The sequence below is a fragment of the Mustelus asterias genome, chromosome 7 (genome assembly GCF_964213995.1).
Source record: "Mustelus asterias chromosome 7, sMusAst1.hap1.1, whole genome shotgun sequence".
Classification (NCBI taxonomy): domain Eukaryota; kingdom Metazoa; phylum Chordata; class Chondrichthyes; order Carcharhiniformes; family Triakidae; genus Mustelus; species Mustelus asterias.
Window position 1 is genome coordinate 80,436,158 of NC_135807.1, and position 27,908 is coordinate 80,464,065.

Consider the following 27,908-nt stretch of genomic DNA (forward strand, 5'->3'; position numbering starts at 1 on the left):
GAGACAGCGGGAAGTGTAGACAGAGTCAGTGGATGGGAGACTGGTTTGCGTGATGGACTGGGCTTCATTTACGACCATTTGTAGTTTTTTGCGGTCTTGGGCAGAGCAGGAGCCAGACCAAGCTGTGATACAACCAGAAAGAATGCTTTCTATGGTGCATCTATAAAAGTTGGTGAGAGTTGTAGTGACGTGCCAAATTTTCTTAAAATCACCCTTCCATCTTCCCCCTTCCTCCCAAAGATATCTATGGGCAGGAACAGAAGATGTCAATAATCATAACAGCAGAAAGATGTTCCAGCTTGGGAGATGTAGACAAGCTGGAGTGAGGAGCTCAGGAGATGTAAACAAGCTGGAGTGAGAGGCTCAGGAGTTGCAGCATCTCATGAAAAAGTGATGCTGTAGGATTATTTATTTATTTATTAGTGTTACAAGTAGGCTTACATTAACAGTGCAATGAAGTTACTGTGAAAATCCCCTAGTCACCACACTCCGGCGACTGTTTGGGAACACAGAGGGAGAATTTAGCATAACAAATGCACCTAACCAGCACGTCTTTCGGAGTGTGGGAGGAAACTGGAGCACCCAGAGGAAACCCATGCATAAACTGGGAGAATGTGCAGATTCCACATAAACCCAAGCCAGAAATTGAACCCTGGTGCCTGGCGCGGATGCAGCAATGCTAACCACTGTGCCACCATGCCGCCCACAAATCAGGCTTTGTAAAAGAATTACACCATGTATTCAAATTCTGTACCTTTAACACATATCTGTATAAAGTCAAACACTATAGACTCCAAGTGAACCTTTGCAATATTTGGCTTACATACTTTTGTAACTGAATGGAACTGTTTTGGACGACTTGGAACTAGTATGAATTTTGATAAGGTATCCAAATGTGCTGTCCCACTTAAACCCCCCTTTTTTAAAAACATTTTTTTACTCCATCCTTAAAGTTACAAAGCCAACACTTAGAATGGACTGGGCAAACCCAAATCCATTGCTTGCTTATCCCAAAAACCAAATTCAAAATCCAATTGAATCCAATTCAAGGTCCCCTCGAGAGAGACAAACAAGATCCAAAATGACAAGATGAGGCATTGCACCCCATTTTGGACTTGATCTGACACTTGAAAATCAGACAAGCTGGTACTTGCGTTACCAATGGCCCTGAATTTATCAGCAAATATCTTTCTGGAGATCAGAGAAAGAAGATACCTTTAAAATGGCTGCAGATAATTCATTTATTTTGAGAAGCTTTATTAAATGGGAACTTTCCCAAATGGCATTCAACAGCAGTGGATGACTTTGAAATTTGCATTCTGATTTATAATATGTAAATTGGAACTGATTCTTGGAATTTGAAGTAATAAGACCAAACACCACTCGAAAATCAATTATGTGTCCTGGGAACTGGTCAATTGGTTTGTAAAGGAGAGGACTAATTACTTTTATGGGTATAATAAAGGTCAAAATCACATTCGCTGTAGCGGAGAAAAGACAGATTTAAAAGGAGGGACTACCTTTACTCAGGATCTGAGAAATACAGGAAGTCTGAACTGGACACAAAAAGTGAAGAGACTACAAAAGTTTATGAAATTTGAAAGAGAAGCACATGAGACAAATCCATTCTGGGTTTTTAATGCTCTTTGTCCATAACTGAAGCAGGGAAACATAACTGTCTTAATTACTTCCTACTTTACTAAGTCAGATTTTATGTTTGATAAATCTTTCCACTTTACTATAGACTGTCAGACTGTCTAGTTGTTAACTTATTTATCATGCTCAAATTCCTCATATTAACTTGAGTGAGGTGTTAGGAAGATGTTGCATCTGGACATGCTGGAGTGAGGTTTAGGGCAATGGAACACTTGGGCAAGCTGGAATGGGGGTTGGGACAATGTAACACCTGAACAGGCTGGAATGAGGGGTTAGGGTAATGGAGTATCTGGAAAGCCTGGAGTGAGGAGGTTAGGGTGATGCAACACCTGGACAGGCCGGGGTGTGGGGTTTGAGCGTTGCAGCACCTGGGTAGACTGAAATGAGGAGGTTAGGGAGATACAGCATCTGCACTCACTGGAGTGCAGCATTAGGGAGGTTAGCATTGGACAAATTGGATTAAGAGATTATGATTGAATTTTCCAATGTTGGGGAGGGCAAGATTATGGTTTAAGTAAGTTAAAAATTTGGGGTCAGGCGAGGGTCGGAGTTAGATTATAGAAAAAGACCAATTGAGCAATCAAGCCTCTCCAATGCAGACCTGCAACGGCCTACAATCACGGATGAACCCATTCCTTATACTTTTATCTCCTGGAAGAGGTAAAGAAACCTCAGACCAATTTATAAAATACTGAGCCTGAAATTCCCTGCAGATGTGCGTCATTATAATATAGTGCATTAATGTCAGAGGGCCCAATTGACAGGGCAAATGTACTAGCAAATTATAGTATATGAAATTTAACTAGTGTTTACACAATTCTATTATTTCCTGAGACTTTTGAATTGCTCCACCATTGCTGTTGCCAAAACAGTTGTAAGAGTTAATTATCATAGTCAACCCTGCAGTTGCATTGTTATGTTACTGGATGAGTAATCTTGTAGGCCCAGTTTAATGATCCAGAGACAAGAGTTCAAATGCCACCATGGCAGCTGAGGAATTTAAACTCAGTTAAAACAGGAATAGAACACTTGTATCATTGATGGTGGATTAACTACTGGATTATCGTAAAAATTCATCTGGTTCAGTATATCCTTTAGAGACAGAAATCTGATGTCCTTACCTGGTCTGGCCTTCATGTGGCTCCAGATTTACAGCAATGTATTGACTCTTAACTTCCCGCTGAAATGGCCTAGCAAGTCACTTAGTTGTATCAATCCACTATGAAAATATCAAATAACAAAACTGAATGTATTCAAAGAATCCATAGAGTGCAGAAGGAGGCCATTTGGCCAATCGAGTCTGCACAGACTCTCTGACAGAGCATCTCACCCAGGTCCTATCCCCATAACCCCACGTATTTACCCCAATAATCCCCCTAACCTACACATCTTAGGACACTAAGGGGCAATTTAGCATGACCAATCCACCTAACCTGCACATCTTTGGACTGTGGGAGGAAACCCGAGTACCCAGAGGCAACCCATGTCGACATTGGGTGAAGGTGCAAACTCCAAATAGACAGCCACCCGCAGCAGGATTTGAACCTGGGTCCCTGGCACTGTGAGGCTGCAGTACTAACCACTGTGCCACCGTGCCATAAACCTGGCATCGAACTAGACACTGGATATGACAAAGGCACATGCAGTCCATTCGATCATGCAAGTTGTCCTCACTAACATCTCGGGACTCATGCCAAAAAAGGAGAATTTTCCCACAGGTTTGGCCAGTGACAACTTGATAATATTTTAATCACAGAATCATATCTATCAGCCAATATTCAAAATTTGTCAATTACCATCCCTTAAAATGTTTTGTCCCACCAGTAGAATTGACTCAACAAAGACACCGTGGTAGACATTAGGAGGGAGTGGCCCTTGGAGACTCCAACATTGACTCTGGATCCATGAAGTCTCGTGGCATCAGGTCAAATATGAGTAAGGAGACTTCCTGCTGGTTACCTGCCCTTCCTATGTAGGCTGATGAATCAGTTCTAATATACTTGAAAAAAGCACAGAGGAAGGAAGGACACAATGTATTCTGGGTGGAGGACTTAACTATCACCACTAAAAGTAGTATCACTACTGATCAAACTGGCCAAGTCCTAAGTGGCCACCACAGAGCCCTTATGGTGATAAAGTCCTTTCTTAAAATTAAGGGTCCCCTCCATCATGTTGGGTGGCTAAATGGGTTAGATTCAGAAAAGATTTAGAAGTACAAAATTTGACAGCAGTGAGGCCGTCAATGGCAGCAAATTATATTCTAACACAGTCTGTAACCTCACGGCCTATACTCCTACCATTACCTTTAAGCCTATGAACTAAGATTGGCTAAATGAGGAGTGAAGCAGAGAATGCAAGGGCATCACCAGGCATACCTAAAAATAAGGTGCCGATTGAGTGAAATTACATGTATGCTAAACAGTGGAAGCAGTATGTTACAGACAGAGCTAAATGATCCCACTGCCATCTTCAGCCAGAAGTGCCATGGATAATCCAACTCAGTCTCCAGAGGTCTCCTGTGTCACGGATGCCAATTCAATTCATTCAATTTAATGTCAAGGAATGGCTGAAGGCCCAGGATACTGTTGTGTTATTGGCTCTTAATACAAAAACATACCAAATGCTATGACAATGATTGGTAATTGAAATGAAAAGTTCTTCATTGCAGAATAACAGGATTCCAAGACAGATCTTCATACATTACCTGCTGATTAATACTGCTCCAACAACAATGGTATTCGAGGCAAGGTACTAACATGGATTGACGATTGGCTGTCAGACAGAAGGCAGAGAGTTGGGATAAAAGGTTCTTTCTCAGAATGGCAACCGGTGACAAGTGGTGTCCCGCAGGGTTCAGTGTTGGGGCCACAGCTGTTCTCTTTATATATTAACGATCTAGATGACGGGACTGGGAGCATTCTGGCCAAGTTTGCCGATGATACAAAGATAGGTGGAGGGGCAGGTAGTATTGAGGAGGTGGGGAGGCTGCAGAAAGATTTAGACAGTTTAGGAGAGTGGTCCAAGAAGTGGCTGATGAAATTCAACGTGGGCAAGTGCGAGGTCGTACACTTTGGAAAAAAGAATAGAGGCATGGACTATTTTCTAAACGGTGACAAAATTCATAATGCTAAAGTGCAAAGGGACTTGGGAGTCCTAGTCCAGGATTCTCTAAAGGTAAACTTGCAGGTTGAGTCCGTAATTAAGAAAGCAAATGTAATGTTGTCATTTATCTCAAGAGGCTTGGAATACAAAAGCAGGGATGTACTTCTGAGGCTTTATAAAGCACTGGTTAGGCCCCATTTGGAGTACTGTGAGCAATTTTGGGCCCCACACCTCAGGAAGGACATACTGGCACTGGAGCGGGTCCAGCGGAGATTCACACGGATGATCCCAGGAATGGTAGGCCTGACATACGATGAACGTCTGAGGATCGTGGGATTATATTCATTGGAGTTTAGGAGGTTGAGGGGAGATCTGATAGAAACTTACAAGATAATGAACGGCTTAGATAGGATGGACGTAGGGAAGTTGTTTCCATTAACAGGGGAGACTAGGACGCGGGGGCACAGCCTTAGAATAAAAGGGAGTCACTTTAGAACAGAGATGAGGAGAAATTTCTTCAGCCAGAGAGTGGTGGGTCTGTGGAATTCATTGCCACAGAGGGCTGTGGAGGCCGAGACGTTGAGCGTCTTCAAGACAGAAATTGATAAATTCTTGATTTCTCGAGGAATTAAGGGCTATGGGGAGAGAGCGGGTAAATGGAGTTGAAATCAACCATGATTGAATGGTGGAGTGGACTCGATGGGCCGAATGGCCTTACTTCCGCTCCTATGTCTTATGGTCTTATGTCAAATGTTGATTTGCATCACTTCCTGTGATGATGTATACCAAATCATTTACATATTCAACAGTATGTTAATCAGTATGTCAAACTGCTTGTACTATAAAACAATATCATAAACAACAAAGGCTATAGCTCACAATTACATTCTGGCTGTAATGCTAAAGACTTCTACTTCATAACCAACAGCAGCCCTAGGCCAACTGTTCCAGTAGAGGTACAACACTGGCATCTACTCAACAATGTGGAAAATTTCTGGTGAATGCCCTGTCTACAAAAAGCAGGACAATTTAGCCTGGCCAATTACTGTCCTATCAGCCTACTATCGATCATCAGCAAATCTCACCAATCTTCAGTTCGTTCAGGCAGGACTGTACGGCTCTAGACCTTATTACAGCTTGGTTCAAACATGGACAAAAGAATTAATTTCCAGAGGTGAAGTAAGAGAGACAGATCTTGATATCAAAACAACATTTGGTTGAAGGTGGCATCAAGAAACCCTCATAAAACTGAGATCAGTGAGAATCAGGAGGAAAACTCTCCTGTAGCTGGCGAAATATAAAAAGTTTATTTATTAGTGTCACAAGTAGGCTTACATTAACACTGCAATGAAGCTACTGTGAAAATCCCATAGTTGCCACATTCCAGTGCCTGTTTGGGTACTCTGAGAGAGAATTTTACCATGGCAAAATATCTAGAATAGAGAAAGATAGTAAAAGCAAAAAATGGATGCTGGAATCTGAAACAAGAACAGAAAATGTTGGAAAATCTCAGCAGGTCTGACAGCATCCATGGAGAGGGAACAGAGCTAATATTTCAAGTCTGAATGACTCTTCATTGGAGGAAGATGGTTGTGATTGTTGGAGGCCAATCATCTCAGCTTCAGGACAGTGCAGGGATTCCTCGGGATAGTGTCCTAGACCCAATCATTTTCAACTGCTTCATCAATTACCTTCTCTCCAGCATAAGGTCAGAAGTGGAGATATTTGTTGTTGATTGCACAGTGTTCAGTCCACCCGTAATTGATCAGACAATGAATTAATCCATATCTGCATGCAGCACCATGGGAATACATGTACGCTGCTGTGATTCCAGAAGGCAACCTACCCCATCACCTTCTCAAGGACAATTAGGAATGGACAATGAATGCTGACATTGCTACCCACATCTTATATACTGCCAACAAAAAATCAATCATGAGATCACGTTTACTGAATTACAGTCACTGAGATTGTTCCTGCCACTTAACTTGTTGTAGAATAGCACTAATTAGGTGAGTGTACCAGAGTCATACAGGAACACATTTCAAGAGGAAACATTGACTTCGAAATTGTTGGAGCAATGCATCTTGCAGAGGGCACTGTAAATTGGACTTTTTTCTTTCAACCTTCAGAGTATTATTTTTCTGGCACAAATAGTTTAAAATAAACAAATTGATAATGATGCAGCAAGATCAACAAGGCAGCTGGCACCCCCTGAATGTCAGATCCATGGTCTATTTTGTTACCAATCTAATATAAAGATAGAGAAAGAAATGGGGAATGGCAGAGAAGGACATAGAGTTAAAATAGATAGAGAAAGCGAATAAAGAAAATTTGCTTAAAGCTACCCTTCATATTCAGGATGCTAACAGAGCAGGAAAATGTTTAAATGTATTTTCAAAAGTACAACAGAAGTTGAACACAGAGTCTCATGTTTTCACTTTTTCTACAGGAATGCTAGCTGGGACAGAAAAAATATCTAAGAACTTGCATGCTAATTGCATCCAGAATGAAAGATCCATACATGGTACTGTACATAACTTAATGAAGTAGGTCCCATGACCTAGAGTGAGGACCATTAGATATAATGGGAAAGTGAATAGAAAGCATGATATATAAAGTCATCTCTCTGATTTCACTGCATAACTACACCCAATTTATATATACACACACACATCTTCTAGTTTAGATAGGTAATTTAATCCCATATGTGGGCATTTAGATTAGAAATTTATGGGTCGAAAAGGTATAGAAAGTGTCAAATTGGGACTGAGTCTAAATAGGGAAAGCTTGAGTTTAAGAGTTGTTTATTCTTTAGTCATTTTCTCCCCAGTCAAGTTTGTTTCCTTTCTAATTATTTTATTTTACTGGGAGGATTAAACTTCCGTTGCAGTCAAATTGGCTTACTACTGTCATTGTATATGGAATATGATATTGTGGTGATAACAGACACCTGGCTCTAGGCAGGACTGGGTACTTAAATATTGATTCATTTGATGGTACAGGGCCTGAGTCACATTTCCCAATTGTAAGTAATTGGCATGACCAAGCACAAGGGAGGGCGGAGGGAGTGCCACAGGCACTGGTGAACAAACTGAAATAAAAACAGAAAATGCTGGAAATACTCAGCAACTCTAGCAGCATCCTTAGAGAGAGAAACAGAGTTAATGCTTCAGGTCAAGGACCCTTGCTCAGAACTGAACAAAAATAGAAATGTAATAGGCTTTGAGTAAGTGAGAAGCGGATAGTTGGGGTGGAAGAACAAAATGCAAGGTCAGTGAGAGGGCAGGAAACAGATTAAATGGCAAAAGATTTCATGGCACAAAAGGCAAAGCGAGTGGTAATGGTTGTAGCTAAGAAACGAAAATTGTGTCCAGGTTGAATGCGAATGGCAGAATAATGAATAGCTGTTTCTGAAAGTAAAAACATGAAAAGCAAGATTAAGATCAGCACATGCAAAACCAGCAGAAACAAAAAAGAGGGACAGAGTTTATTGTCTAAAATGGTTGAATTCAATATTTAGTCCAGAAGGTTGCAAATTGCCTAATTGAAAAATAAGGGTGCTGTTCCTGAAGCTTGCATTAAACCGGCAGAGGACTGAGGTGTCAGCATGAGAGCAAGGTAGTAAATAAAAATGGCAAGTTTGGAATCATGCTTTCGGAGTAAGGTAACCCAATCTGCAAACAAACTGATTTTTGGGAAGTTCATAAAGGCAGGGAAGTGAAACAGTTTGAAGAGAAATTCCTGCAGGTAAGAGAGCACAGTGGATTCAAGATTGACTATCGATGGTGGAACGAAAGAAACTAGGGTAAAGAAAATATTCCATCATCAGAGGACTAGAAAATTAGGCTGTGTGTAAGAATGGAAATGTTTCCCTGCAGGTGGAATATGATTAAAAGTTAGTGAGTTAACAACTCTCTAAAGTCCATTTGGACTTATCAGTGAGACATTGTCATTAACTCTCCCAATTCCAGCATGTGTTGCCCTTCCTTAATTGCCCCTAAGGTAATCTATAGCCCCAGATTTGAAAGCAGGGTGAGGGGATGAACTCTGTTCTCTGACACTCTGTGACCTTCTCTGACGTTTCGGACCGGATGGGGCGGGGCTCCTGGAGTAAGCGGCTTTGTGATTGGTGGTTGCCAGTGGCCAATGGTATGACTGCATGTTGAGAGGCGGCCGGAGTAAAGATGGCGGTTGCGGTGTTGAGGCTGGGGCGTCGCTTAGTTACCCTGAGCAGAGCGCGGGTGGAGGCTTCGCGATTTGTCCGGACTGTCTGCGCCTTTAGTGTCAGTAAAAACTGCGACACTTCTCAGCTCCTGTACAGCCCGCGATCGAATTGCGCGGGAGAACCCCGGCTGACCGGCGGCTCCAGAAGCGGACAGGTAGAGTGAGTGAGTGTAACTCAACCCATAGAGGGGCTGGGGGTAGAGCTGGTTATTCTGAATATACAGGGGCTTGGTCTCTGGGTAAAATGTTCTTTCGGAGCAGTCTCGATGGACCCACCTTCTGCAATGTAGGGATTCTATGAAGCATTATAAAATGGGAACCTATCCCAATGTCGACTGTGACACTAAAGTATGAACTCTTGCCCTTTAAGGTTACCATTCAGATTCAGTTTTCTATATTGGCGTGTCCAGTTTGTTGAGGAAGAAGGACATTGCTGGATTTGGTTCTGGGGATTGTAGGCGTCATGTGGATTAAGAGTTTTGGGGGAGGGATGTTGGGCATTTTGAGGACAGCGGTCATTTGGTTTAAGTTAACTATAGATGAGGATGTGAAGCAACCCAGAGTAAAAGCAATTAATTGGGCAAAGTCTAGTTTCAATGGCATGAGAATATATCTGACCCAGATAAATTGGAATTGGAGGTTAACAATCAATATCCCTGGGTTAGGAAAGAGAAAGTAAGAATTGAGAACCAGGCTAAATATGGAAGGTTCAGCGGAGAAGTGAATAACAAATATATAAGAAGCAACAAGAGCGTGAGAAGAGACTGGCAGCCACCACAAAAGGAAATCTAGAGATCTTCTATAGAGTTATATCCATATAATAAAAAGAGAGGTGGGGACTGATTAGGGATTTATAAGGGAACTTACATTTGGTGGAGAGGAGTGTGGCTGATATACTAAATGTGTACTTTGCCTCCATTTTTGCCAAGGAAGAAGATACTGCTCAAATCATAGTCCAAGAGGATGTGGTTGAAATTTTGTGTGGACTAAAATTAGATAAAAAAGGTATTAGGTTGACTGTACTTTCAATTGTAAGTTACCAGGACTGGATAAAGTGCATCGAAGGATAGAGCTTTGAAGAATGAGAGGTCATCTCAATGAAACCTGCAAAAGACTGAAAGGGACAGGTGAGGTAGATGCAGGGAAGATAATTTCCCTAGTTGGGGAGTTTAGAATCAGAGGATACAATTTCAAAATAAGGGGGGAACCATTAAGACCAAGATGAGAATTTGTTTTACTCCATATTGTAAATCTTTTGGAATTCTCTACCCAAAAGGGCTGTTGAAACTCAGTCGTTGAATATGTTTAAAGCAGAAACAAAAACAGAAAATGCTGGAAAATATCAACAGGTCTGACAGCATCTGTGGAGAGAGAATAGAGCCAATGTTTCGAGTCTAGGTCTGCAGAGATTTATACTGTGTGTGTGCGTGGTTGTAATTGGACAAAGGGAATGTAAATGAGGATGAAGAAGGTTGAGAAAGGTGCTAAACGTGTCAGTTAAGTGACCAGAATATGTGAATGGCAGCACAGAGGTACAGATGATTACGGGACACCCTGGTCCACTCCTCCATCAGACCCAACACCTCATCCTCTGCCCACGGTACCTCCCCAAGCAATCGTAGAAGGTTCAACACCTGCCCCTTTACCTCCTCTCTGCTCACCATCCCAGATTCTAAACACCCCTTTCAGGTGAAGAAGCGCTTCACGTGCACCTCCTTCAGTCTAGTCTATTGCATTCGCTGCTCCCAATGCGGTCCCTTCCATCGGAGAAACCAAATCAATGCGGGTGACCGCTTTGCTGAACACCTTCGGTCCAACAGCAAGCAGGACCCAGACCTTCCTGTCACTTGCCACTTCAGCACCACCCTGCGCTCCTGTCCACGTGTCCGTCCTTGGCCTTTTGCAATGTTCTAGTGAACGCCAACGCAAACTGGAGGAACAGCACCTCATCTTGCAATTGGGCACTTTACAGCCTTCTGGACTGAACATTGAGTTCAACAACTCCAGAGCATGAACTCTCCCCTCCACCGTCACCCCATTTCTATTTATTTTATTTCATTTTTTTGTTTCTTTTTTTCACCCCTCATCCATTTTTATCATCCTTCTTTCTCACTTCCATTTTTCCACTTCTCCATTCCAGCTCTCCTTCTCCCCCTCTCCCCTTCATGGCAACTGCCATAATCTTCAGGCAGTCCCTTAACCATCTGAACCTTTTCTGCCATTCACACATTCTGATCAACTTAATGGATGCTTTTAGCACCTTTCTCAGCCGCCTTCATCCTCATTTACATTCCCTTTATCCAAATACAGCCCCTACCCTCATTGTATAAATCTCTGCTGATTTTCTTTGCTCTTAGCTCTGACGAAGGGTCATCTAGACTCAAAATTTTGGCTCTTTTCTCTCTCCACAGATGCTGCCAGACCTGCTGAGATTTTCCAGCATTTTCTGTTTCAGATTCCAGCATCCACAGTGTTTTACTTTTATCTTAATGTTTAAAGCAGAGATTGATAGATTTTTAAAAACCAATGGCATAAAGGGACATGTGGATGAGTAGCTCCTATGTTCCAACCTCTTTAAATACAGTGCTGATACCAGAGGATTGCAGAATTGCAAATGTTACACCCTTGTTCAAAAATGGTTGTAAGAGTAAGCCCAGCAACTACAGGCCTGTCAGTTTATCTTCGATGATGGGAAAACTTTTAGAAACAATAATTTGGTGCAAATTTAATGTCACTCAGATAAATCTGGATTATTTGAGAAAAACCAGTACAAATTTGTTAAGGGCAAATCATGTTTAACTTGCTTGAGTATTTTGACGAGGTGGTGGAGAGGGTGGATGAGGGAATTGTGGTTGATGTGATGTACATAAACTTTTAAAAGGCATTTGATAAAGTGCTACAAAACAGGTTTGGCAGTAAAGTTAGAGCCCATGAAATTAATGGGACAGTAGCAGCATGGATATGAAATGGGCTGTGTGACAGGAAAGGGAGAGTATTGGTGAAAGGCTGTTTTTCAGACTGGAAGGAGGTCTATTTTGGGGTTCCCTGGGTCCTTGTTAGGACCTCTCTTCTTGATCTGTATTAATGCCATGGACTTAGGCATACAGGGCCCAATTTCAAAATTTGCAGATTACACAAAGCAAGGAACTGAGTAGGATAGTGATAGACTTCAAGAGGAAGGCTGGTGGAATGGGTGGACAGGTCTGAGATGAAATTTAAAGTGTGAAGTGATTCATTTTGATAGGGTTAAAAATGCATGGAGGCAGCAGCCAAATTTACCCTTGAAAGCCCCAAAATAAACTTATGACAAATCAATGATGGGAAGCAAATGAGAGAGAGATTGCCTCCTTCCCCCTATGTGGGAGATGGAGAGAATCTACGATTAGAGGAACTGCTCCTCCAATCACAGTTTCTGCCTCTCTCGTGCTCACAGCTCTAGCTCCTCCACTCGCAGGTTCCCTCTCTCCCATCCTTTTGAGAGGAGACTGTTTAGAAGGGAGATAAGAAATGACTTCTGTTCACCAAAACCTGGACTCTCGAATGCAGATTTCCAAAATCTTGACTTGGGCACCCAAAATCCAGATACTGATCTTCTGAATCTAAATTTGGGGCAAAATTCGGGCATCCCTAAAATATGAATGCGGGCCACACTTAAACCCGGCCCACAAAGCAAACCCACAGATTCTCCACAACCTGGACTTGGACTGTTCAATACCTGGAACCCCCATAACACAGACCTCAAAATCTGGATGTGGAGTACTCAAAACATGAACCTGAACTACCAAACATGAGACCTGGAATCTCCAAAGATCCAAAACTACCAAATCCTAAATATCCAGAACCTGGGACCTCCAAAAGCTGGACACACCAAAACCTGGGCCTGGACTCCCCAAATCCAGATCTCCTACAACCTGGACTCTGGTGTGCCAAAACCCAAACCGCTCAAAAGCTTGACTATCTCAAATGGGAATCAGCCAAACCCTGGACCAGGATCCATTGAAACTGGGACTCAAACCTTCAAATTTGGACCCAGTCCTAGACCCACAATTTTTGTTGACCCAAAACCTGGATGCAGAATCCCCTTAAACACGACTCACATGTCAGGCTGGGGAAATTTATTAAGGGTAATTTGGATAGCCAGCATGCCTCTATCTGTTTGTATATTTGTGTACAGACTTTCATCAGATGGTTAGCTTGGTGCTGCAGAATTAATTTGTGTATCCCCTTATTTTACAGTTGTTTCAGTCTTGCCTTCTGTGTTCCAAAGAAAACAATCCCAGCCTGTCCAAACTCCCCATATAACAAAAATTCTCTGGTCCTGACAACATCCTTGTAAATCCCCTCTGCATCCTGTCTAGTGCAGTAATATCTTTCCTGTCGTGCAGTGACCAGAACGATGCACACTAGTCCAGCAGTAGCCTTATCAGAGTTTTATACAGTTCTTGAATAATCTTGCAGCTCCTGTATTCTATGCCTTGATAGAGTGGACAGGAAGGTCTTTTTCCCCTTGGTTTGGGTCTATTACCAGAAGGTCATTGGTTTAGAGTAAGAGGTAGGTGGTTCAGAGATAATTCAAAGGGAATTGTTTTAACTCCGAGCATGTTGGAAATGTGGAATTCTCAGCCTGAAGGTGTGGGTAGAGGCAGAAACTCTCAACATTAAAGAAGTATTTTGATATGCACTCAAGGTGCTGTAACCTACATGAATACGGACAAAAGGCTGGAAAGTGTAATTAGGTTGGATGGCTTGTCAGGTAGCATGCACATGATGGGCTCAAAGGCCCCCTTTCATGCTGTAAATTTCTGAAGTAAGTTGCACGTGCAGAGAGCTAGCATAGAGGACTGATGTAACCATTCTATGATTTTTATAAAGTTGCAAGAAACTCCAAAGTGAATTTAAAGGTGATGAATTATGGAATGGTCACCGCACAGAAGGAGGCTGTTGTTGCTGAAATATAGCTTGAAGAGCAGGAGTGGCAGTTCAACATTCGGGGTTTTAGGGTTTTCAGACACGATGGAAAGCTGGAGGATATGGAAGAAGTGGGCCACAATATTGGTTAAAGAAACAACTGATATGGTAGAAGGAGCATCAGATGGTCTCAAATGAGACCAAATGGGTTGAGCTGAGAATCGGAGGCAATCACACCATGCTTTGAAAGAAATATGTTTAATAAAGAAAATTTCCATTCCCTAGCAAATCTAAATGAGGAGCAGAAATAAAATTGAGGTGTTCATCACTAAATTTTCATATCTGATCCCCTTTATTGAACTTGATTTATTGCTTGATCTTGGATGTCCTGTTCTGTACAGATACTGTAAGCACTTTTCTTGTGTGTGCAGATTAACCTTGCATTCAGTCAACTTTTTCGCTACTATTGCTCAGATGGCAAGACTAAGGAGGGGCGATTGATTTACAGTGGAAACTTGGCCAGAGTAGTACTTGGTAAGAAATTAAATCCTTTCTAATTTTAGCATTATTTCCAAATATTTCTGTACTTTAAATATCACAATGCTATTGGTTATGAAATTAACACATTTTCTCATGTCAAATATCTCTCTCCTTTTTGTAGGGGTGAAGTTCTTCTCCTACTCCACCAGTATTTTCAGTTTGTGTGTGATGCCGTACGTCCTCTTGCAGTCTGGTCTTGGAATTCAGAGCCCTGCGTTGCAAATAGCTTTCTGTGGCATAATGGGATTCTTTACCTTTTTAAGTCCTATGGTATTGCACCTTCTCACCAAAGGTTACGTGATTCGCCTATATCATGATGTGAAAACTGACAACTACACGGCGATCACTTACAATGTTCTCCTCCAGCAGAAGAAAACTGTTTTCCATCAAAAGGATGTGAAGGTTCCAGGAGTCAGCAAGATGTTCACCACATTTTATGCAAACAAAAAGTCACTGCTAGTAAATCCAGTGCTTTTCTGGCATCCACATGACTACAGTCACTTAATGGGTTATGATCAACCCTTCTCCTTTAACTTGGATGAACTAAAAAAGTAATGAAAAGCAAAAGAAATGAACATCGGCAAGAGGAGGTTACTTCTACATTTTGGGTTTATACAGTAAAACATGCTTTCTCAGTCTTTGTTGGTAGTCAGCCAAGTGCTCCTTTTCATTTTATACACTTTGTTTGAAAAAGAATAGCTCACTGTGATAAAACAAAAAAAATGCTGCAGATGCTGGAAATCTGAAATAAAAACAGAATATGTTGTATACACTCAGTAGGTCAAGCAGCATTCATGGAGATGTTAGGCTGACACTTCCAATTTATGATTCTTCATTGGAATCCTTGCAGAGGACAGATCTGGTATCTGAGCTATTGAGTGTTTCTAAATTTTCAGTTTTTATTCCTGTGATGTACTGTTCTAGTAATATGTTACTTACAAATTATGTTTAGTATTTTTTATCCTGTATAATCTCCATCCATTTGATGCTGTCCAAGAGGGTGCGCCAGTGATTGTTGAGAACAGTGATGAGCGTCTATAATTTTAATTTTCTCTGACCAGGAATGAGCTGTGATCAAGAGGATAAACAACAAACTCGCCCTAGCCCTTACCATTAATGCTTTGAACTAATTTCTTGTGGTTGGGATCTTTAGTAAATCTGTTCTTCAGCTAAAAGAGCAGAATTCAAACTGGGCATGGGGTGCTGTTAGCTGAGATTTTAGCTGCTGACTAACTTTAGCACCGAAAGTTAAAGATTTATTACTTGATTCTAAATGTCCAATTCTGGTGATGACCCTGTGTCTCATATTTCTTGCTTCTGTAAGGAAATAACTGACAGATCAGATTCATCTTAATGTCCTCATGCCACCGCATTTGATCTACTTCTCTTTTCCATCTTTGCAAATTTCACATGGGTGATTGCCTCCAACTTGTGACCAAAATGGCACCCTAATTCGCTAACCAACAAGGCACTAAGATATTAATTACTGTTCAGTGCATCCAAGAAATATCTATTAGCTTTCCTAAACTGTTGGAAGTATTCTATACCTGTTCATTCAGTTCAGATTTTGCAAAATATTGGCTTGAATGATGTAGTAACCATGTAGAGGATTAAATTGCCATTTATTTCTATTGCGCACACATCCTGTACAATTATATCATGAAGATCAACTATTAAATATGCATACACATTTTATTTTAAAATGCTGTTTAGAAATATGTACAGGCCATTTTTTATTCAGTTTGTGAAAATCAACAGGTACTTGACATAGGCAATGTTTTTATGATGTCCCATTGGTCAGTGAATTAAAGACTTATTATGCTTGTGATAATGGCTGATTATGTAGTGAATGTGATAAGAGCCAGTTTCATAATTGGGGTAAAAGAAAGACTTGCATTAATATAGTACCTTTCACAACCCAAGGACACCCGAAAGCACTATACAGCCAGTTAAATGTACAAAATGGGCAGCCAGTTTGTGCACAGCAAGCTCGCACAACAAATGTGATAATTACCATATAATGTTTTGAAAATAAGGTTGCAGATAAAAGTGTAGTTTGCTTTTTATCATGTTAGGATTCTGGTTTAAAAAGAAATGTGGACTAAGCTGGTTATGGATTGACTCTGTGGAGTACAGGTTTAATAGAAGCTTCCAGGAATATTATGCACATCCAAAACTACCTTGAGTGCAATATAAAATTTGTGAACTTAGCACATTTGCCAACCAAATAATTTTCCAATGCCATCTAATTTCAGCGGAATGAGGTCCATAGAATTGGTAATGACTGATTCATTACAGGGGCAACACTATATAGTTAGCATCACTGGTTAGTACTTAGAAAATCCATGCAGGTTCTCCAAGTTTTTGCTGTAGGTCTGGTTGATTACCTATTGTCAAGACTACATGACTCCTGTTTTAAGACCATGCTAGGACTGTTGGGTAAATGGCTTCATGATAATTATTGTATTTTCAATTCCAGCAGGAATGTGCATGGCTTCCAGTTTGTACCTCTGCATTGTAACTCAGCTGTGTTTTTTTTTATCCTTTGGTTTTCTTTTTAAAAATACAAACCTTTTATGTACATTTCCATTCGCTTTGGGGCAGGAACTTTAAGGCATTGGGGGAAGGCAGAAATCTCAATTTGATGTGAATGCTGATGGAGATTTGAAAGAAGCATTTTTTTGGCTGCAGTGATATATTATAAACAGAACAATTAATTATGTGGCGGGCGTATGGAGGTTGCACATGCAACCTATCCTTTTTGTATTGGCAACTTCATATTCAGCTCTTACAAGATCGTCATCTATACTGGTTCCATTTATCTAAATTTAAAAATCCACAAAGCAGTTTTGGCCTCACCTACAGCGTTGTCGTCTTTGTTGAATGTTGGGGACATGTATTATAGAGAGGAGGTGGGTCAGTTGAAACAACCCTAATTGTTTTCCTCTCACCACCCACCTGGAAAGAGAAAAGTGTTTTTTGAATAAGCGGTGGTGCATTTCCCAACCCACTTGGTTTTTGTACGATCTGATTTCTACTAACAGCCCCACAGCAAACCTGAGGTAGAATTAACTCTGGTTAATTTATTGCATGATGTGGAGATGCTGGCGTTGGACTGGGGTAAGCACAGTTAGAAGTCTCACAACTCCAACCTGGACTTTAACCTGGTGTTGTGAGACTTACTGTAATTTATTGCACACATTCAAAAAACTATGAAAAGGATATTCGCAACTACGTTTTTCCTCAAATACCTTCTGAATCTTCTGCTTATCTTAAATCTATGCCCCCTGGGCTATGACACCTCTGCGAAGGAGGAAAGTTCCGTCTTATCTACGTCCCTCATAATTTTGTACACCTCAATCACTGCTCTCCCCCCACCCCACCCCATCCCCTCTCTGATCTAAGGAAAATGACCCCTGTTGAACCAGCTTCTCTTCGTAGCTGAAATGCTCCAGCCCAGACAACATCCGCACCCTTTCTAGTGCAATCACATCCAGCTATGGCCTAATGAGCATTTTGTACAGCTCCATCATAACATCCCTGCTCTTATATTCTATGCCTCAGCTAATAAAGCCAAGCATCCATATGCCTTCTTAACCACCTTATCTATCTGTTCTGCTGCCTTCAGGGATCTTTGGATAGGCACCCCAAAGTTGCTCTGGTCCTCTGTACTTCCTAGTGTCCTACCTTCATTTGTGTATTACTTTTTGTCTTGTTCGTTCTCCCAAAATGCATCACCTCACACTTTTTCTAGGTTAAATTCCATTTGTCACTATTCTGCCCATCTGACCAGCCTGTCTATATCGTCCTGTGATCTAAGCCTTTTCTCATTATTTAGCACATCACTAAATTTGTCATCTACGAACTTACTGATCATACCTCCTATATTAATGCACACTACAAATAGCAAGGGGCCCAGCACCATTCCCTATATTCCACTGGACACCGGCTTCCAGTCACAAAAACAACCTTCGACCATCACCCTCTGTTTTCTGCCACTGAGCCATTTTGGATCCAAATTGCCCTGGATCCGATGGGTTCTTATCACCCTGATCAGTCTCTCATGCGAAACCTTGTCAAAAACCTTACTGAAGACCATGTAGACTATACCAACTGCAGTGCACTCATCTACACACCTGGACACCACCTCAGAAAATTTGCTGGACATGATCGCCCCCTAACAAGGCCATGCTGATTATCCTTGATTGATCGTTATTTCTCCAAGTGAACATCAATTCTGTCCCTCAGAATTTTTTCCAATAATTTCCCTACCACTGATGTTAGACTCACTGATCTTTAATTACCTGATTTATCCCTACGCCCCTTCCTGAATAATGGTACCACCAGTCCTCTGGCACCTCCTGTGTGTGGAGATGCCAGTACTGGGGTAAACACAGTAAGAAGTCTCACAACACCAGGTTAAAGTCCAACAGGTTTATTTGGTAGCAAAAGCCCAAAAGCTAGTGGCTTTTGTCACCAAATAAACCTGTTGGACTTTAACTTGATGTTGTGAGACTTCTTACTGTGTTTACCTCTCCTGCGGCCAGAAAGGATTTGAAAATGAGCGTCAGAGCCCCTTCAATCTCCCCTTTTGCCTCCTACAGCAGCCTTGGATACACTTCGTCTGGGCCTGGGGACCTATCCCCTTTCAAGCATGTTAAAACCGCTAATACCTCCCTCCCAATGCTAATTTGTTCAACTATATCATCATTTCTCATCTCTGATTTCTATACCTATATTGTCCTCCATAGTGAACACAGATGCAAAAAAATTAATTTCAAACCTCACCTATGTCTTCTAGCTCCACACACACACTATCACTTTGGTCTTCATTAGGCGAAAGATCCAGTTTAAATTTAAGAAATGGCAATTATATATAAGCAGAGCAGAACTGGGTAGAATGCTCTGAGACTAATGCAGACTAAATGGGCTGAATGGCCTGCACTGTAAATATTTTTTATAGAAATATAGTTAGTTTCTGATCTGTTACGTGTTTTGAAATGTCAGTGATTTACTGTGAATATTCTTCGTGAATTGCAAAAGCCAAATGTATCAGGATATTTTATATCAGCATCTGAGTGAAATAGCATGCACAATATTGTGACCTGAAAATGCTGGAAATGTTCAGCAAGTCGGGCAGCATCTGTGGAAAGAGAAACACTTAACCTCACCTGGAGCACTTGTAAGGGCGGCACGGTAGCACAGTGGTTAGTGCTGCTGCTTCACAGCTCCAGGGACCCGGGTTCGATTCCCGGCTTAGGTCACTGTCTGTGCGGAGTTTGCACATTCTCCTCGTGTCTGCGTGGGTTTCCTCCAGGTGCTCCGGTTTCCTCCCACATTCCAAAGATGTGCGGGTTAGGTTGATTGGCCATGATTAAATTGTCCCTTAGTGTCCTGAGATGTGTCGGTTAGTGGGTAAAATATGTAGGGATATGGGGGTAGGGCCTGGGTGGGAATGTGGTCGGTGCAGACTCGATGGGCCGAATGGCCTCTTTCTGTACTGTCGGGTTTCTATGATTTCTATGATTAATGATTAGGTCATTATGATATTGTGACTACTAGCTATGGTGACGAGCCACATTCTTGCCTTGTTTCTGCTTTAAGATGTGAACTTGCAGACTTTCTGTGACACTGCTTGAAGTTGGTGGCAATTTTTAAATGGTTTGATGTACTCAGCTAATGGTTATGCTACATCAGTGTATTGAACAGTGAAGATAAATACTGGGATGTTGACCCTGTTGTGAAATATGAATGTTCAATTTTCAGCACTCCATTTAAAATATTTTTTAAAGTATACTGTCACTGGGTGGGCAGTATACATGGTAGTTAACTCTTAAAAACATAAACAGGCGCAGGAAAAAGCCACGTGGGTCTTCAAACCTGCTCTGCCATTCAGCCCGATCATGGTGATCTTCCACTTCACTTCATCTTTCCGTATCCCTTGATCTGTCTTCAACATGCCCTGGTAATGATTTCCATTAAAGGACTGATATTTTAAATTGCAGATCACTTTATTTTTGATTAATGCCATTTGCCAACAGATTACTGAGGAACAAATGTTTGGCTTTAGTATCCGTCTAGTAACAAATACTCAATTTGATTAACTACAGCTTCATCTCTGTACATTTAAATTTTTGCATTTTTCTCATCCTACTAATTTTACCATATCAAAGGAGCCATATCTTTGTAGGTGAAAAGAAATGGACCTAAAGTCCCTAGCTCTTCTCTTTTCTTTCATATCAGCTACATTAATATTGAATTTAACCAAGTACCAAACATTCAAATAACTAATAGCAATTCTTTAAAAGTGTCTGAAAATTCCATTTCAAGATCCTTAATGATATTTTAGCTGGTTTATGCAAAATGAAGCTGCAACTCATAAACATTTCTTGTAACTAATATTCATACATCCATTGTATTGTATATAATTTCTGCTCTTTTACCACGCACTGCACTTAGTGAAACTCATTGAATTTGTAAAGTAAGTCATTTTTTAAAACTCTAATTTGCAGATTTGTTTAGTAAGAGGTACAAAGCATGAGTTAAATAATTTACATGTATACCTTACACTGCCATTTTCAAATATATAATAGATATGAACTGATCCTCATGATCTTGGCAAAGTAAATGATGTGCTTTATCATTTGCACTTGGGTCACAGACTTACAACTATTGAATGCATAGAAGTTTTTATTGCAAAGTAGTGTGGGGATGTTAAGTATTTTTTTGTTTCAAATTATAATTTGTGCAATTTAAAAATCAACCACCTTGATAATTTTATACGTATTTGTTTACTTATGCAATGAATTTTGTGTCGCACTTTTTAATAATTAAAACATCGGGAAATATTTCACATATGTAGGGAGTTAATGGATGTACCAAAGGAGGACGTAGTGATGTGGTTTTTGTGACATTGGTAGGGTGCTGGAGTAGTGGAAGGATTGGGCAGTTGTTGTTGCATTGACCGTGGTGTCCTTGGATGTCAGATTATGGGATGGAGAGTTCCAATACCGGGATTAATGTGTTGAAAATGCAATAATATTTAGAGGATAGTGGTAGGTGTGGGATAATGGGGATGGGGGTATGAGGAGAAAGTGCTGCCAAGCCCCTGAACCTCTAGCATCTGAGTGATGATAGGTTCTTGAGGTTGCCTACTATGACCATTTAGCCTCTTGAATTTACTCAGCTATTTAATTAGATTATGACTAATGGACACATTAATTCCATTTACCCATTTTGCTCCTTGAAACCCTAGCCTGACAATCTATTTCTCAATCTTGAAAACTGCACAGACTTTTGGAGGAGAAAGTTTTTGTTACCATTTGTGCGAAAAAGTGCTTTCTGATTTCATTCCTGAATTGTCTGGTCTAACAAGACCATATTATGTTCCCTGTTCTTGATTACTCCCACCATAGTTTCTCCAAATTACATTTGAAAAACCTCAATCAGATCACCCTTCAATCTTGCAGACTTGGAAGTACAAAGCATGTTTCTGTAACTTATCCTCTTAAATTAACAGTTTAAGCTCTGGTATAATTTTGGTGAATTTATGCTACACCCATTCTATGGTCAGTATATCTTGCCTGAGGTGTATGTCCTAGACAGGAATATATTAGTCCACAAAGGGCCTGACCAAGGCTCTTGGGTTAGGAAATTGAGACATAATTTCCCTTTGCAATCCAACCCCTTTCAGATAAAAGTCAACATTCTGTTAACCTTTTGTATCTGTCTACTAGCATTTAATTTGTGTGCTTGGACCCCTGAATCTTTTTTGCTGCTCTATAGTTCCTAATTTCTCACCATTTAGAAAATACTACATTTTTCCACTCGCTTGTATCTAAGTCCCTTTGCAGCTTCCTGTTCCTATCTGAAATATGCCCCTCTTAGCATGTTGTCATCTGCAAACTTTGTTCCTTTGTCCAAGTTATTACTAAAAATGGTGAAAAGTTGAGACATTAGCAAATTTCCAGTCTAACAGCGTAATTTCTGCATTAAGAGCTTTGGAAGATTATGTTGCATTTCTGCAATCTCATATTTATTTTAGTATGCTGAGGCGGAAACTCCAGTACTGGAGGTTTATCTATATTAAGCCCCAATTTAATTTTAGCTTCCCACCTATCAATGCTATTTGATCCACTTCCTTACAGTGAAATTAAATACAAATAACTTAATAAATCTGTAATATTCCCATCTATTATATTATCACCTGTGTCAATCTTTAATGTGCCCATATCCCCTTTGGCTACTATTGCTGTTATTAAGAAGCCTGCTGATAAATGCAAGGCTATCTCAAAACCCAGAAAGGTAACTTGGAACACTGATTCTTAGTGATGTATATTTTCAATTTGGTACAATGTGAGAAAAGATATGCAAACCAGGTCAAGTCTTATGGCCAATTAATAAATATTTATTAACTTGAAAGAAAACACACGACAATAAAGACTATAGAGTACAACATAGAAACTAGAAGCAGGAGTAGGCCATTCAAGCCTGCTCCGCCATTCATTTTGTTCATGGCTGATCATCGAATTCAATATTTGATCCCCATATCCTTTGATCTCTTTAGCCCCTAGAGCTATATCAAATTTCTTCTTAATCAGACAATGCTTTGGCCTCAGCTACATTCTGTGGTAGTGAATTCCACACATTCACCACTCTCTGGGTGAAGAAATTTCTCCTCACCCCAGTTCTAAAAGGTTTACCCATTATCCTCAAACTATGACCCGTAGTTCTCGACTCCCCCATCATTGGGAACATTCTTTCTGAATCTACCCTGTTAGAATTTTATAAGTTTCTGGGATCCCCTTTAACTCTTCTAAACTCCAGTGAATATAATCCTAACTGACTTAGTTTCTCCTCGTATGACAGACTTGCCATTCCTAGGAATCAGCCTGGTAAACCTTCGCTGTACTCCCTCTATAGCAAGGACATCCTTCCTCAGATAAGGACACCAAAACTGCACACAATACTCTAGGTGTGGCCTTGCCACTGCCCTATACAATTGCAGCAAAATATCCCTATCCCTATCCCTGTACTGAAATCCTCTCTCTATGAAGGCCAACGTACCATTTGCCTTCTGTACCTGTGCGCTTACTACTATTTCCAGGTAAATTCCTTAAGTACTCTGGGATAAAGATTATCAGGACCTGGAGATTATTCCATCTTCAATCCCATCATTTCCCCCAAAACCATTTTTCTACTAATGCTGATTTCCTTTAGCTCCTCACCAAAACTTATTTCTCTCAGAAGTTCTGGTACATTATCCATGTTTTCCTTTGTGAAGACTGAAGCAAAGTACACAACATTATACCTAACCACTCTAATGGCTCTGCACATGCAATATCTCATGAAGCTACCCCTTGTTCCCAACTACCTACCTTTCCTAAACTCTGAGGAACACCCCCTTTTTCCCCAAACAGCATTCTATATTATATAGCTCTATGGGCTAAATCCAGCATATAGTTACCAATCCCACAGGTTATTTTCCAGATTTGGGGAAGATGTCTTCAGTACTCAGTGTAGAGATTGTTCAAGTTTTGACTTTTAAACAGCAGCCTTTCAGTAACAGATTGGTTTCAAGAGAGCCTGCTTTCTGTAGCTGGGTATGGCTATGATGATAGCTGCTTCTCTACCCTCTTCTCCAGTTGTCTTGCCATGGAAAAATCACCCCCCCCACTTTGATGTTACCCATCCTGTGGACCAGGCTTTTAGCATATAAGTGCCAACTCTCTTATCCACTTTGAAGTCACCTCTTCTATATAGAACATAGAACATAGAACATTACAGCGCAGAACAGGCCCTTCGGCCCACGATGTTGCACCGACCAGTTAAAAAAAAACTGTGACCCTCCAACCTAAACCAATTTCTTTTCGTCCATGAACCTATCTACGGATCTCTTAAACGCCCCCAAACTGGGCGCATTTACTACTGATGCTGGCAGGGCATTCCAATCCCTCACCACCCTCTGGGTAAAGAACCTACCCCTGACATCGGTTCTATAACTACCCCCCCTCAATTTAAAGCCATGCCCCCTCGTGCTGGATTTCTCCATCAGAGGAAAAAGGCTATCACTATCCACCCTATCTAAACCTCTAATCATCTTATATGTTTCAATAAGATCCCCTCTTAGCCGCCGCCTTTCCAGCGAAAACAATCCCAAATCCCTCAGCCTCTCCTCATAGGATCTCCCCTCCATACCAGGCAACATCCTGGTAAACCTCCTCTGCACCCTCTCCAAAGCCTCCACATCCTTCCTGTAATGTGGGGACCAGAACTGCACACAGTACTCCAAGTGCGGCCGCACCAGAGTTGTGTACAGTTGCAACATAACGCTACGACTCCTAAATTCAATCCCCCTACCAATAAACGCCAAGACACCATATGCCTTCTTAACAACCTTATCTACTTGATTCCCAACTTTCAGGGATCTATGCACACATACACCTAGATCCCTCTGCTCCTCCACACTATTCAAAGTCCTCCCGTTAGCCCTATACTCAACACATCTGTTATTCCTACCAAAGTGAATTACCTCACACTTCTCCGCATTAAACTCCATCCGCCACCTCTCGGCCCAACTTTGCAACCTATCTAAGTCTTCCTGCAAACTACGACACCCTTCCTCACTGTCTACCACACCACCGACTTTGGTGTCATCAGCAAATTTGCTAATCCACCCAACTATACCCTCATCCAGATCATTAATAAATATTACAAACAGCAGTGGCCCCAAAACAGATCCCTGAGGTACACCACTTGTAACCGCACTCCATGATGAATATTTACTATCAACCACCACCCTCTGTTTCCTATCCGCTAGCCAATTCCTGATCCAATTTCCTAGATCACCCCCAATCCCATACATCTGCATTTTCTGCAGAAGCCTACCATGGTGAACCTTATCAAACGCCTTACTAAAATCCATATATACCACGTCCACTGCCTTGCCCCCATCCACCTCCTTGGTCACTTTCTCAAAAAACTCAATAAGGTTAGTAAGGCACGACCTACCTGCCACAAAACCATGCTGACTATCACCTATCAATTCATTACTCTCCAAATAACTATAAATCCTATCCCTTATAATTTTTTCCAACATCTTGCCGACAACAGAAGTGAGACTCACCGGTCTATAATTCCCGGGGAAGTCTCTGTTCCCCTTCTTAAACAATGGGACAACATTCGCTAACCTCCAATCTTCTGGTACTATACCAGAGGCCAACGACGACCTGGAGATCAGAGCCAGAGGCTCTGCAATCACTTCTCTTGCCTCCCAGAGAATCCTTGGATAAATCCCATCCGGACCATTGTTTTCTCCTAGTCACTTAAGTAAACACAAATTTGCATCTTCCCTTCAGACAGCTAAAGCTATTGTTTCCCTTTTCATCTCATATTTTATTTTTATCCTAATTTCATTTTTAATCTTGATTTCCCTCCATTCTTAACACTGTTATGGGCATTGGTTTAACATACAAGAGCTCCTGTGCTTCACACGTTTAAAGTGCTGCCTTTGTAATAACGTACATAGTCCAAATAATTTTGGAAAATAACCACCAATGGTGACAGTCATGATGGTTTGTCACTCATGTATTAGTTGCTTCTGTTGTTCAGGTCTTATTATAAGTGGACGCATTCATCAGAATTGAACATGGAACTGAACACTGCAATCATTAGCAAACATCTTCATATCTGATCTTATGATGGAGGTGTCATTGATGAAGCAGCTGAAAATGGTTGGGTGCTGGATTCTTAGAATCCCTATAGTGCAGAAGGAGGCCATTCAGCCCATCGAATCTGCTCTATTCCCATAACCCCAATATTTACCCTGTTAATCCCCTGACACTCGGGTCAATTTAGCATTGCCAATCAACCTAACCCGCATATCTTTGGACTGTGGGAGGCAACTGGAGGAAACCCACGCAGACACAGGGAGAATGTGCAAATTTCACACACACTGCCCCAAGGCTGGAATTGAACCTGGGTCCCTGACGCTGTGAGGCAGCAGTGCTAAACACTACCACCATGTTGCCCTACCCTGAAAAACTCTTGGTCTGAGGTGATTGACCTCTGACAAGAACAATCATCATCCTTTATGCTAGGTATGACTCGCACCAGTGGATAGTTTCCCCAATGGCCACCGATTACTATAGATGATCACAATTTAAACTATAGTTTCCACCATTTAGATTGTCCACTGCTACCCTAAATAGCCAGTTAGGTTGTGCAAATGGCACTAAACATTTTCCAATGCCCTTTACATTGAATTACTTAACCATCACTGAATCTCCCACTATCAACATCAACATTGACCAGAAACTTAACTGGACCAGCCGTATTAATACACTGGTTACAAAATGAGGTCAGAGCTAATATTTTACAGCGAGCAACACAACTCCCCAAAACCTACCATCTACAAAGCACAAGTCGAAAGTGCATGGAATACTTGCCACATGCCTAGATGAGTGCAGCCCTAATGATACAAGAAGCTTGACACCATCCAGGGCCAAGCAGCCCATTTGATTGGTATCCCATCCACCTTAAACATTCATTCCCCCGCCCTCTCCGAAATCACCGGTGTACAGTAGTTTCAGTGTATTCCATGTACAAGATGAACTGCTGCAATTTGCCATGGCTTCTTTGACTGCATCTTCCAACTGCTTGGAAGAATAAGTGTAACAGAGGCAGATCACCATCTATAAGTTCTCCAGGTCACACCATCTTAACTTAGAAGCATATTGGCATTCCTCCATGGTCACTGGAGCAATATCCAGGAATTTCTTCCTAACAGCATGGTGGATGTATCTACACCAGATGTACCATTTGATGAGATCATGGCTGGTGGGGTTGTGGTCTCAGTTCCACTTTCCTGCATATCCCCTTGACTCACATCAATCAAAACCTTATCCAACTCAGCCTTGAATAAATTAAATGACCCAGGCTCCACTGCTTTCTGGGGTGGGGTACAATTCTACTTCTAACAACCCTGAGAGAAAAAAAATCTTCTCTCTGTCTTCGAGGGGAGACTTATTTTCAAACTGGTACCTGAAGGGTGAATCTCCCAACAAGAGGAAACATCCTCCCAGTATCCACCCTATCAAGTTCCCTCAGGATTCTATATGTTTCAATGAGATCACCTCATTCTCCTAAACTCTAATGGATGAGGACTAATCTGTTCAGCTTTTCTTCATAAACCAAGCCTTTCATCCCAGGAAAGATTCAAGTGAACACTCTGTAAACTGCTTCTAATGCAATTATATCCTTTTTCAAATAAGGTGACCAAAGTGCATACAATACTCCAGATTTGGCCTCACCAAGGCCCTGTACAGCTCCAGCAAAACTTCCCTATTTTTATATTTGATTTTCTTTCTGATAACACTGGCATTCCATTTGACTTTCTAACCCTTTGTACCTGTTTTGTGGTTCATGCACCAGGACACCTAGGTCCCTCTGTACCACTGAGTTCTGCAATCTCACTT

At 41.2% G+C, this 27,908-nt stretch overlaps 1 protein-coding gene across 1 annotated transcript; it reads left to right on the plus strand.

Annotated features, from left to right (window-relative positions):
- The first annotated feature begins 8,931 nt into the window (after nt 1-8,931).
- On the plus strand, nt 8,932-15,117 carry tmem70 (transmembrane protein 70). The gene is made up of 3 exons (XM_078216328.1): nt 8,932-9,140; nt 14,325-14,427; nt 14,555-15,117. The coding sequence occupies exons 1-3, from the start codon at nt 8,946-8,948 to the stop codon at nt 14,986-14,988; spliced, it is 732 nt and encodes a 243-aa protein (XP_078072454.1). The 5' UTR covers nt 8,932-8,945; the 3' UTR covers nt 14,989-15,117.
- The last annotated feature ends 12,791 nt before the right edge of the window (nt 15,118-27,908 follow it).